Source organism: Crotalus tigris, unplaced genomic scaffold (genome assembly GCF_016545835.1).
Source record: "Crotalus tigris isolate CLP2741 ecotype Arizona unplaced genomic scaffold, ASM1654583v1 scf7180000019068.10715455, whole genome shotgun sequence".
Taxonomy (NCBI): Eukaryota; Metazoa; Chordata; class Lepidosauria; order Squamata; family Viperidae; genus Crotalus; species Crotalus tigris.
The window spans coordinates 7,502,451-7,516,021 of NW_024097358.1; the positions used below are offsets into that span (position 1 = coordinate 7,502,451).

General features: G+C 40.8%; 1 protein-coding gene across 1 annotated transcript; it reads right to left on the reverse strand.

The window, feature by feature from the left end:
- Positions 1 to 402: 402 nt before the first annotated feature.
- On the reverse strand, positions 403 to 13,132 carry PSMD3 (proteasome 26S subunit, non-ATPase 3). The gene is made up of 12 exons (XM_039359090.1): positions 12,847 to 13,132; positions 10,880 to 11,070; positions 10,258 to 10,395; positions 9,411 to 9,547; positions 9,119 to 9,309; positions 5,189 to 5,292; positions 4,975 to 5,089; positions 3,971 to 4,090; positions 3,400 to 3,503; positions 2,920 to 3,075; positions 2,215 to 2,265; positions 403 to 1,065 (listed from the first exon to the last, which is right to left on the reverse strand). Exons 1-12 carry the CDS (start codon positions 13,025 to 13,027, stop codon positions 988 to 990), a joined length of 1,566 nt encoding a protein of 521 aa, XP_039215024.1. The 5' UTR covers positions 13,028 to 13,132; the 3' UTR covers positions 403 to 987.
- Positions 13,133 to 13,571: the final 439 nt, after the last annotated feature.

The following is a 13,571-nucleotide window of genomic DNA, read 5'->3' on the forward strand; positions in this document are numbered from 1 at the left end:
TTTTGAAATATTTCTTGATTATCTGCCATATGCTTATCAATTTCACTAAATGTGTTGTCTATCAGTCCAATTCCTCCAGCAAGAGACTAATTTGTCCTTGAGTAAAAAATCTTGTAATTATTTGATAAACCATAGTGATGCACTGATTAGAATGCAGTTCTGCAGGCTAACTCACTGTTCACTCCGGAAATTGATTCTGAACAGCTCATGGTTGACTCAAACTTCCATCCTTCCGAGGTGAGTAAAATGAGGACCCAGATTGTTTAGGGCCATATGCTGACTCTGTAAACTGCTTAAAGGGGGCTGTAAAGCATTATGAAGCGGTATATAAGTCTTAAGTGCTATTGCTATTGAACCAATTACTCAAGGTAGCAAAAACTAGAGAAAGGCAAGAAAAAAATATCTAATTTCTGTATTTTTTATTTTTAAAACATTTTTTTTTTCACTAATTGCTGCTCAGGCTCTATTCTTCTGCCTGTAACATTTACGATTTCTTATCAAATAGATTGTTATTTTTAAGCATACCAATATCAATCAGAGAAAAAATAAGAGTTTGAATTCCTATATTTCCAGTGACTCCATTATTACATCTGAATAAATGTGAGTTCCATTTAAGAGGCATTTTATTTTCCTCAAACTTTTATTTAAAAGTCCTAAACAAAACTTAACAAGATCTGTCACTGAAATTATTTTGTCAGCTGGAGTAGAACTCCAGTAAAGACAACACTGGATTAATCTGGCCCGTTATAGGAAATATTTATGAATGAAAACCATAGTGATCTTTAGTTCAGAAGCAAGGACCAACTTTTAATTTGGGGCCGTGTCTTCTTCCTGCAGCAGCTAGAGGATTTTTTTTTTGTACCGCCCCCAACATGCAGAATATGGAAAGAAGGGAAGTTCTGGTTTTCAGATGATAAAAGTTTTGCACTGGAAAACAAAACAAAACCCAAAAAACGTTGCAAACAAATATTGCATCCCTACAGAGCATCAAGGGAAACCGTCATCATCATCCTCTGCCATTTCCTTAGCAAATTCTAGATCCTGCTGCTCACGCTCACGCCGCTCCTGCGAAACAAAGGTTACTGTATGATTTAGTGTCATTTATGTGCTACACAGCAAAACTGAGTTTCAATGCAAATTATATACAAGTTATGCTGCTTTCAACAAGGCTCATTAAAATATACTATTATTTCACATGTTTTAAAGTTGCTCATATAGCTGACATATTGCAGAGAGAGAATTGCATTTTAAATATTTCTGAGATATTTGACCTGAATTGGCTGATATATGTATTTTGGTATTCATTACATTCCTAATATGCATATTCAGTTTTCTGAAAGTTGGAGGGCAGCTGGTAAACTGAAGGACTTAAATGTGTCAAGTTTTGTCTAGTTATATAAATTAAGTAACTTTGCTCCATTAACATTTTTGTTATTTTGCAAAGAAATAGACAAGAGACAATAACAAGTACTCGAGATACCGTTAGATAAGTGTTTCTCAATCTTGGCCAATTAAGGATGTGTGGACTTCAACTCCCAAAATTCGCCAGCCAGCCATGCAGGCTGGGAAATTTTGGGAATTGAAGTCCACATATCTTAAAATGATCAAGATGAAAAATACTGCTCCAGATGATATAAAAATTAAACATTAATTTAAAAAAAGTTTGAAATCTCACAGCTCAAGTTTAAGAGATTACGACAAACCATTCTGTATTTAAATCTTACATAGTTTCAGCAATTTAATGTTTAACAATCTAATGCCATTACACAAGATCAATAGGATCTAGTTCAGTGGTTCTCAACCTTTGTAATGCCGTGACCCCCAACTAGTCGTAAGTCGAGGACTACTCAACTGGTGCAGCACCGTTTGCAGAATGGGACTTTTGGCGGGCTCAGCAGGGCAGAGACAGCCTGGACAATTCCTATTGGCTTTTGAAAGCCAATAGAATTAGACTCTATTCAAGAGAGTCTATTCTATTGGCTTTCAAAAGCCAATAGAATAAAAGGGAGTAGCATAGCTAAGGAAAAGGGGGAAAAAAAAATGGCGGACTGCGTTGTTTGGCGACCCCCATGAAATGGTCATTCGACCCCAAATGGGGTCCCGACCCTCAGGTTGAGAACCACTAATCTAGTTCATTAAGACTGCCAGTCCTAATCTTATGCAAAACAATGCCCCAGCTAAGGAGCTTTCTGTGTGACTGACAGGAAACCTTACCTCTGCAGACTCCAAATCCTTGTTATAAGATTTGGGGGGGAATCTCATAGCCTAAAAATGGGAGAAAAGAAAAAGAGCAAACACCAGTAAGTTAAAGGTAAATTTCAAAAAGAAAGCTCACAGAAAGATCCCATATATTCCTCAATGGCAGAGGCAGAGGCAAAGGGACAAAAGAACAATTCAAAAGAGACATGTACTAGCTCTTCCACTTGAAACTGGTCAAATCCTACATGTATTTCCTCACTTTATCTTTAGTGACAGGAACTGAATTCTTAATTTTTCCCCAAAATTGGAGAGTTCCCTGCCTTCTCCACATCTAAAAAAATTCCTTAATACTTACATAGGCCTTTAGAGACTTTAAAGCACCTTAAGCATTGATGTTTGATTATAGAGAAAACTACTGATGATATTAACTGAAAAGTCCTTCTGTGGAGTTCTGATGCACATTTGATATTTTACCTTATACAGCTTGCAGGCAGCCCTACACTGGCATTTGCAACAAAATCTTAAGCTTTGTGGGTTTTTTTTTATTTCTTTGAGGCGTGGGGGGCAATCTGCTTCTGAGAGGCTGCCTTCCCCGATGCTCCAAAAATCCACCCCCAAAGTGTGTAAGAAAAATGTATGCTTCTCTTTTAGGTAATGTCACATCATTGGATGACTAGGAGGCTGAAGTATGTCCTTAAACATTGACCATCCTTGCCTTACCTTGACAGACATATTGTGAATGTCGAGGCAGAAGGAAATACGTTGGTGGAAAGCAAGTTGGGGCTCCCGGGTGGAATAAATGTCAGTCATCTCCTTTGACTGGACATATCCTTTTTCATGGTTAATGCTAGCTTCAATCACACCATCCCGAATAGCCTGGAAATCAAGGCACAACAATGGACCTCAGAGAAAGCTTTCACAGCTTGTTTGGGAAAATAAGGTTTATCTTGTCTGCTAATGGAAAGGAAGGAATATTATTCAGTTCCATAGTATTAATGCCAAAAACATAATGTGATGCCAAGTATTAAAAAACTAAGTTAAAGCAATCAGCAGTGGATTTTGAACATTTGTTTTAGAATTTTTCAAATAATTAAGATCCAAAGTAAATTTCTCTTACCACCAAGATTGGCACCTAATGGCTTTAAGTACAACCCAATTGCTCAGGAGGTCTGGAAGATTATAAATGGTATAGTCCCTCACCTTAGCAACAATGAATTCAGCATCTTCTGGGCTATCCAATTGCAACTTCTGAGCTATATCAGCTAAAGAGATGCGTGAATATGAAAGGCTGATCATGCGAACACCTGCATTAAGAGGTAAAAGAAAATCAGGGATAAGTGCACAAAGGTCAAAAAAGAAGAGCGAAGAAAATTAATTGTGATTTTTCTTTCTACTTATTCATAAAAGCAAGAATTCGTTCAATCTTGAGGTCCTCTTCAAAAAAATAGAAAGAAAAATGAGAAGATCATGTCATTAGCAAGTAGAAAAACAGATTTCTTAGATAGAATTTTAAAGTCCATGTTATCACCAGAAGGAAAATAACAAGGAATTACCGTATTTTCCGGTGTATAAGACGACTCGGCGTATAAGACGACCCCCAACTTTGAAGAAGATTTGCATGGTTAGAAAGTCGTCTTATACGCTGGAAAATATGGTATTTTCCGGCGTATAAGACGACTTGGTGTATAAGACAACCCCCGACTTTGGAGAAGATTTGCATGGTTTAGAAAGTTGTCTTACACACCAGAAAATACGGTAATAGGTCTCTTACCTGTTTTAATCACATTGTGTCTTAGCCGGATGATGAGGGTGTATGTTCCATCTGTTTGGAACTTATCACCAAACTGATCAAGAACTTGGTTGAACTTGGCCAGATTTCCTGTTCGAACAGCTGTCAAAAGGATGCAAGAGAGAATTAAACTGAAGAGCTGTATGAAATACGTGAAGGATTTATGAACCTGGATGAGTAGTGAAGCCTCAGTATTCTGATTTCAGTACTCTAATATGTGCCCTTGCTTGATGATGCTTTAGATTTAATGTAAACCTATGTCGAGGCTTTGCTATACATTGGAAGCAAGTTCACAAAACACAATATTCATTGAATGGAATCAAGTCTACATTTGTTCTCGAGATTCTTTTAAATTGTGATTTAATACCTGACTAGTTATCCCAAGTTCACACACTGCATACACATAATATAATGAATAGTTATAACTATGAGAAACTTTGAGGGAATAATCACATACATTTGATTGTAGCAGACATAATCATGACATTGTTTTAAAAACTGCAGTTTCTTTGACACGCCTGGGCAACTTTTAGCCACTATCATAGTAAAGGGGAGTGTATGTTCAATCAATACCTCATATATTTCATCATTTTTCCATATAATGTGGGTAGAATCACTTACAGCAGTTGGAACAAGGCTTCCTCTCTTTTGGACTCTATTACAGTCCACTGGTCTCCTATTGCCAATAACAATTAGAAATAAGTAATCTTAAATTCCAGAAATTGGTACTGTCAATACATTAGTCTGTGGAAATGTGCTACTAATACCAATAGTGGCTACTGGCCATTTAGTTTGAATTTCTGTGGTTCCTAAAGTATCTGAGCAAGCTTACTTATAGTTGCTGTGAACTCTTCCACCAGGGACTTAAGAATTTTATATTTTTCTGCTTGCACTCCAATTTTTTTGGGAATGTATTCCCTAAAAGCCAAAAGCCTTAACATCTTTTCAAAGGACTGTTAGGTATGACCCTCAATGATAATACTTACCCTGTGTCAAAAGGAAGTAGGGCATGAGAGATCTTTTCAGAGATGGCTGCCGAAACTGCAGTCTATCTGGAATCTCACCTAGTAGCAATTCCACCACAATCAGCAACTTATGAACCTAAATTGGGGGTACAATAATAAAGCAATTGTTCAGTTAGTAGCCACAGAATGCAAGCATCCCCAGCCCACAGCACCCTCTAGAGGAATCAACTCTCACTGTCTGTTTGAAGCCAACAGCTGTATGCTGTGGTGCTTTCCGCAGCGCATTTGTCATGGTTCTCCGAGCTTCAGAATATTCCAGTTGGATGGCTTTGATACGTCCTAGAAAGGAAAGAAACTAGTGCTAAGAAAGATTAGTGCAAATGTTCACAATAAGGCTACCTTGAGATGTTAAGATTTCCCCCTTCCCTTTGTGATATGAATTTGTACTATATTACTAAACTAGAAATAGAAATATTCAATCAAATGGCGGCTTTGCTTTAATAATTCTAAGGGACATTTTAACACAAAGAAATCCTTCTATTATCTATTCCTGGTAAAGATTGAAGCAAATAAACAGGCACTGTGATTATTATCCACCTCAATAACTGCATCTCTCTTAATTTTGTGATGGTATATTTTGATAAATACATGTGCCTAAACATATACATGCACATCCTAAAAATGTAGTTGAGTTTTTATAGAAATGTTTTACTTAAAAAAATTACTGTATAACCTGATGTAGAAACAAATTTACAAAAGAAAAAGTGAAATTGTGGCTATTGAAAAAACATTCATCCATCCAGATTCATTAGTTTACAATCTTTAGAGCAGTGGTTCTCAACCTTCGTAATGCCGCGACCCTTTAATACAGTTCCTCATGTTGTGGTGACTCCTAACCATAAAATTATTTTCGTTGCTACTTCATAACTGTAATTTTGCTACTGTTATGAATCATAATGTAAATATCTGATATGCAGGGTGTATTTTCATTGTTACAAATTGAACATAAGTAAAGCATTGTGATTAATCAAAAAAACAATATAGCAATGCTCGCTGGAGAAGCTTTCTCTTCCTTGCTCAAAAATATTGGAAGGGAGGGAAGAGGAAGGAAAGAAGGAAGATTGGAGGGGAAAGGAAGGAGATTGAAGGGGAAAGGAAGGAGATTGAAGGGGGAAGGAAGGAAGGAAGGAAGGAGAGAGAGATTGAAAGGGATGGAGATGGAAGGAAGGAAGGAAGGAAGATTGAAGGGGAAAGGAAGGACATGGAGAAGGAAGGAGATTGAAGGAGGAAGGAAGGAAGGAGAAAAATTGAAGGGGGAAGGAAGGAAGGAAGGAAGGAAGGAAGGAGAGAGAGATTGAAAGGGATGGAGATGGAAGGAAAGAAGGAAGATTGAAGGGGAAAGGAAGGACATGGAGAAGGAAGGAGATTGAAGGGCAAAGGAAGGAGATTGAAGGAGGAAGGAAGGAAGGAAGGAAGGAAGGAAGGAAGGAAGGAAGGAAGGAGAGAAAGATTGAAGGGGAAGGGATGGAGATGGAAGGAAGAAAGATTGAAGGGGAAAGGAAGGAGATGGACAAGGAAGGATATTGAAGGGGGAAGGAAGGAAGGAGAGAGAGATTGAAGGGGACGGGATGGAGATGGAGATGGAAGGAAGGAAGATTGAAGGGAAAAGGAAGGAGATTGAAGGGGGGAAGGAAGGAAGGAGAGAGAGATTGAAGGGGGAGGCGCTGCCAAGGATGCACAAGCAGCTCTGCACAATTGTCCGGGGAGGGGGAGGAGGCTCTGGCAGAGAGCCAAGTGGCGGCACATCCGGAGCCTCGGAAGCTGCGCGAAGGATCCGCGCGCCTCAGAGCCACCGGCCGCCCTCTCACAGTCGCCAAGGGATGGAGATGGAGATGGAAGGAAGATTGAAGGGGAAACGAAGGAGATGAAGAAGGAAGGAGATTGAAGGGGGAAGGAAGGAAGGAGGGAGGGAGGGAAGGAAGGAAGGAAGGAAGGAGAGGGAGATTGAAGGGGAAGGGATGGAGTTGGAGATGGATGGAAGGAAGGTTGAAAGGGAAAGGAAGGAGATGGAGAAAGAGATTGAAGGGGGGAGCTGCTGCCAAGGACGCACAAGCAGCTCCGCACAATTGCCCAGGGAGGAGGCTCTGGCAGAGAGCCTGGTGGAGAGCCAAGCGGCGGCACATGCGGGGCCTTGGAAGCTGCGTGAAGGATCCGCATGCCTTGGAGCCGCCGGCTGCCCTCTCACACCCGCCAACCTGGAGCCTCCCATCCTCATCCCGGCACCTCTTGCCCTCTCCCAGCTGCTCCCTGGGACCTGCCCGCCCCTCCAGCCTGAGCGCCATCGCAGCGGTGGGGTCGCGGGGGCCCCTTTCCACGCTGCGCAGCCCATCGCACGCAAGAGGGGCACGGCCGGAGTGCCAGCTCCCGCTCGGAAGGCGCCGCTTCTCCCCTCCTGGCCCGGCCAGCTGGCCTCCGACGCACATGCGGGCATTGCCGCCTCGCCCTCTTCCCTGCTCCCTGGCTGCTTCCGAGGCCCAGAACCTGGTGAGCTGGGAAGGAGCTGCTCCTGCCCGGTAGCCCCATGGCCACACCAGGTGCCAGAGGGCCAAGGCGGCCTCCGACGGTGAGGGAGGCTGGCTGGGCAGCATGGGGGAGGCTCCCACACGGCACAGAGGGCGGCCAGGACGGAGCACGGCTTGGCAACCAGGAGGCATGGAGACCGGCTTGGCGCTGCAGCTCAGCTCAGCCGGCAACAGCAACAGCGGCGGAGCAGCCCAGCAGCAGGCGCTGTCGGAGAAGGGCGTCCTGGAGGCGGAGGAGCCGGTGGCAGAGGAGGAGGGCGGTAGTGGCAGGATAGAGGAGCGGTGTCTCAGTTTCTAAGACCATCGGAAATATTTGTTTTCTGATGGTCTTAGGCGACCCCTATGAAAGCGTCGTTTGACCCCCAAAAGGGTTGCGACCCACAGGTTGAGAACCGCTGCTCTAGAGGTAGTTGCTTTTAATGTTTTAAAGTGACTCTGACTATAGTATATAGGATGATATTTTATTTTAGGATATACAATACAATTTATCTATATTTTCCATTGCAACATAGCAAGGAATCATGCCACCAATTTTCTAGCCATGGTTGTCTGAAAGTTTTCAGAAGCCAGAGAAAAGGCCTTAATAATCCAGGGCTCAAGACTGTCTTATCCTAACACAGTGTCAAAGGCTTCCTATAGCTGTGCCAAAGAGAAGTTTGGAATATATTTTCTCATATTCTTGTTTAATATCAGTTTGATTTTCATACTATCTTTTACATATAAACCAGTCTTTCCCAGCCCAAAAATGTATTGGATTACAATTTATCTCAGCTCATGCTATTTATGCAATTAATAAAGATCAAAAAGCTCTCCTATGTATTCACTGGAATACAGAAGATTTCAATCCAACAAATCAATTTCTGAACTGCCTTTTTCAGAAGAATAGACAATGGCCTCTGTATAATCCTACATAGCAGACACCTCGCATAAATATTTACATTAGAATTTTTATTTTTTCTTTGTTGCTTTTTATTTTTATCATTAAATTTGAGGCAAATTACCTTCTTGGAAAACAGTTTCTTATAATGGAATGTGTTAAATTAAAATATATTAATTTAAAAGACATCATTACAGTAATTAGTCCGGAGAAACTATTGAGGAAACATAAATTCTTAGGTTTCTTAGGTTTCACGAAATTTAAAGAAATTGGAAAAGATATACCCCAAAATCATTGTTCCCTTCCCAGTTATAGTACTGTTAAGCCCAATATTGCTTTAAATAAATCCAAAAGAAATATGGATGTCTGTCAATAGCAGAACAGTATGGCACTTGTAAACTATTCAACATCATAAGAATTATAGCTTTTTAAATGTTTCTAATTCTTATATTAAAAAAAATAAGCGTGAGCATATATGGATTATGAAGGAGAGTATTCTATTTTTCAATATAGAATATATATTCTATATTCTATGGAATATCTTAGTTTACACAATTTATTTTGCTTTTCCTAATGATAAATTAATAAACTTAAGTCATTCTGATTTGCTTTCATGGTCAAAAACAGTAAATAAGTACACCCCTGCAAACTATAATCAAACAGAGTATTGTATTTTATATAAAAATGATTGGCTGTTTCTTCTTACCAGTGTAGTAGAGGTACCTGGCCCATTCGTTATTGTTTGCCTGCTCAGGGAATACTGATTTGGAGACCAACTTTTCTGCCTGATCATAAAGGTCATAATGAAGGTAGTTCCTGAGCAGCAAATTTAGCAGAGTAGCCTGTCCATCTGCATCATGCCGGAGTGTTGCAGTCCTTAAACGAGCATGAAGGAAACTTCAAAAGGAAAAGAAATGGAGAGAGACTCTGTTACCAGGAAAGTGCAAAGGAGTGGGAGGGGGGAGATGATGGTAACACCCAGATGCTTTCAATTTTACCTCCTGACCACATCCAACTTATTCAAGAACTCATAGATACGAGCATGGTAATAGTAACACTTGGCCACCACTAGATCAAGGGCACGCCGATTTTGAGGACTTATTTTTTGCATCAAATCATCTGAAACTTTCTGGGCCTGAAGGAAAGAAAAGAGACAATATGAAAAACATGTAAGGCTGCAAAGGAGATTTTGCATAATATCATTAAGTACGGATCAACTCTTACACTTCCTATCAAGTATGCAAAAAGTACCTGAGATTATTTTAAAAATCTTTCATAAGTCATTTTATTAAAAAAATCAATAATTATTCATTTGGATATGAGAATTCTATGCATATATGCAAGCAAAATTCACTCACATCCATTTTGAATTTCTAATCCCTGCTGTTGTAAAAAATCCAGTTTGTAGAATATTAAATTATGGTACCCAGTGTGTTCAATATGGCTTGGTGTTTTGGCTATGCATAAATGAAATGTATGTAATAATTATAGGAAATATAAATTTTAAATAAGTATCAACTTTGGGGAAAAAGTTTGCATATTGAATGAAGAATTATCACTAGTTATCTGATTATAAATCTGACCCCAAATTTATAGACTGAAATCTTCAAAAGATGCAATGTCCCTTAATTGATACATTAGTAATGTCCCTTGCTAATACATTCACTTACAGTTGTACACTCTCCTGTATATAACCATTAGCTGGATATGTGTGGAAAGTATTAGATAACACCTAATTTTCCTTATTTCCCTGCTCTTTCTTCCATCCTCTAAATCGGTGTGTAATTTCTGGCAAGTCTTTGCTTTCAATTAGGAAACAATACATATGGAATGTCAGTCTAGTACCTCTTGGTAGCGTTTGCTATTCATCAAATAGATGACCAGGAGTAATTGGAGATATGCTTCTACTTCTGGCAAAAGAGGAGCAGAAGCTGCCTTCCCTGTGCGGGGACGGAACTGTAGGTCCACTTCTGTGTCCATAGGCTATAGAGTGATAAGAAAAAAAAAGAGAGAGGGGGGGGGGAAGAGAGATAAATAGAGAGTTTCCTCCCTTTTTCATAAAAGCCAATTTACCAATGGCTTAAGATCATCTTTCCCATGTCCATAATTCAACATTTAAATTATCCTTAAATATATCGGTATGGTAGAATGTAATCCGGAGTACCAGGAGGGAGGGGCTGCTCTTTTCCAAATGACAAAGAGAAAGCAGAGTTTGAAATGTCTGACGGGCAGGAAGAGAATGAAATGGGACCCTCCTTTGGATTTCAGAGAGTATTAGCTATTACAGGTAGTTGTTTAAGTTTGATAAGATATTGTTTGTTGGTGAACAACAGTAATGGAACTAAGTAACTTTGCATGTTGCCCTTGGTTCTTTGGGCCTGACAATCAGAGATAATACATGGCAATCCTCCTAAAATTCAGTGGGAATACCCAGCTTATCTCCCACCTCAGCCTCCTCGGAACTTGCCTCCTCCAGGAAGCTGATGAGGAAGTCCCGCACAGCATTGTTAGATGTGAAAAAACCACTGATGGCTTTTTGGAGCACATTGGGGTTGAGGCGACGGGAAGTGGAGGGCAAAGCTCTGAGGGCACGTAGGACATAACGGGGTTCCTTCCCTAACACAGCTTTCTCAAGTTGCTTCACATGTTCTTTGATGTCTGCAATGAATAATAAACAAAGTTAGCTCAATAAAGATGACATTATAGTGCGGCAGGAAATGCCCACTACTGATTGGAGCAACTTAATATTCATATAACAAAAACACATGACACTGTTCTACTGTTTTATCATGTACTTTTGGGTTTCTAAGCTATAATTCTGGTGCTATTTTAAACTAATAGCAAACTTACTCAAATTCTTAACTATCAAATCTACTTATAATATGAAAAAAATATTTGCAGTGACTGTGAATTAAGCCATGATGGCTTCTGAGTTATAATGCAGATTTCAGTATCTTCTAAGCCAGTGTGTTTCAATCTCAGCAACTTTTAAGATGTGTGGCCTGCCAAAACTTCCCAACCAGCCTGCTCTAAGACTTCACACTGCCATTTCAATCAATGTATTGCTACAGCTTAATCTGAACACTTTACCTTAGTTGCTAAAGGAAAAATAATGAAATACAAACGGGCAAAAGTCAACATTATTTTGAAGTGGTGGGAGCTCCATGTGTTATCTGTGGATGATGAAAACTGAATGCTGGCACTGTTACAGATTAATTTGATAGGAAACAAATTTTGGACCTTGGTTGGAGGATGTTTTTCCATAGAGATTTACCTAATACAAATATTCTGATATTCTGGCATCAAATTAAAATATTTTCCACTTTTACAAAATTTTAAGCATTATTATTTTTTTAAAGAGATACAATTGCTCGTGCTTCTTGCATTTTTATCACTTTTAGCTTATTTTGATTTTATTCTATGTTTCTATTTTTTTTAAGATTCCACTTTGTGAACCATCTACTAAGCTTTACTATTTCAATAAGAGAGTCATCTCTATTAAAATATACTATGTTACTAAGCTGGCCATATACCACAACCTTTTAAAAAAAATCTATAGAAAATATATCCAAGCTGGGCTATGCCAGGTTATTTTAGACCAGTGTTTTTCAACCACAACAACCTTACTACATAATAAATTATACTGTAATACTTTGTTATCCAAATCTGTTTCTTTGCCAACACAAACTTATGAGAAGTCAGAATTTTGAGCAAGACATCTTCTAATTGGATTGTATTTTTATGTTTTTCCTCTGTAAAGCTCCCAATATTTAAACAAATGTAAGCCATGCAAGAAAACAACATGCAGATTTTCAAAGGCCAGATCTGGTAGCCCTAGAAAAACCCAATGTCACTAGCTTTCAAATCAAGGAAGGAAGTCTCTGTCTATGGCTGACAGGGGCTAAAAGCAGTAATGCAGGGGTCTTCAAACTTGGCCCTTTTATGACTTGTGGACTTCAACTCCCAGAATTCCTCAGCCAGGCACGCTGGCTGAGGAATTCTGGGAGTTGAAGTCTACAAGTCATAAAAGGGCCAAGTTTGAAGACCCCTGCGGTAATGCCACCGCAAGCAATTGTAGTGTATTAAACAAACTATGAAGAATTATAGCTTACACTATCAGTACATCACATCCTCCCTAAATTAGGCTCCCTTCTCTAAGCGCTTTAGTAGCTTTAAAGACCTCTGTAATTTTCGTCTTTTCTCAAGAAACAATCCCAATCTGTTCACCCCGCTTTCCAAATCGCAATTCCGCCCTCAAAACTGACTAACTGGAGCCCCTGCAACTTTCGGCAGCACCCCACCAGCACTACGCCCTAACTACGATGGGAACGGGAACGGAGAACGTTCTAGGCCCCTCCCCTTCCCACTTCTCTGGCCGCTGCCGCTCTACCTTAGCCCTCAACTCGCGTATGATGCTACTGCCCCCCCCCCCACCTTCGAGAGTGACGGCATCGAGCTCGCGCTGCGATTTCTCTGCGGAAGCAGTTTCGGCCGGAGGCGCCTCCTCCTGCATCTCCACATCGGCGGCCTGAGGGGGCGGTTGAGGGGGTTCGGCGGGAGGGAGCTTGGCCTTTTCGGATCCAGCGCGGCGTCTCGACCCGCCTTCCTGCTTCATGGCTCCGTCTTCCACGCACCGGCGGCGACCGTGACAGAGCAACAATCGCGGGGCACAGCGCAGGGCACGACGGGAAAGCAAGAGCAAGTTCGACCAGCCGATCGCCGAGGGGCGGGTCGAAGAAAGAACGCGGATGGATTTGTCTTCTCAGCAGCCTAAGGAAGGAGATCCGTTGTAGAAAGGGGGGGGGGGGAGACGGATCTTTCCGCCCTTTCGCTCCGGTTGCGAAGTGGGTGGGGATTCACCCTGGGCCGCCGACTGTGAATTGGGGGCCGAAGTCGACGATAGCCCTTTCCTTGGGAGGTCTCCTTATTAGCAGCTCTTCTCAATCTTGGCAACTTGAAGATTTTTATTTTAGTTGTTTTTTTATCACGCCTTATAAGTAGTTCAAGGCGGCGAACATTTCTAATATTCCTTCCTCCTCTTTTCCCCACAACAATAACCTTGCGAGGTGAGAAAGAGTGACAGGCTGAGAGATACTGCGGAAAAGGTGGCACAAAATCACGCAAGCCCAGTCTCTTTCTAGCCTGATGCCTTGGCCCCT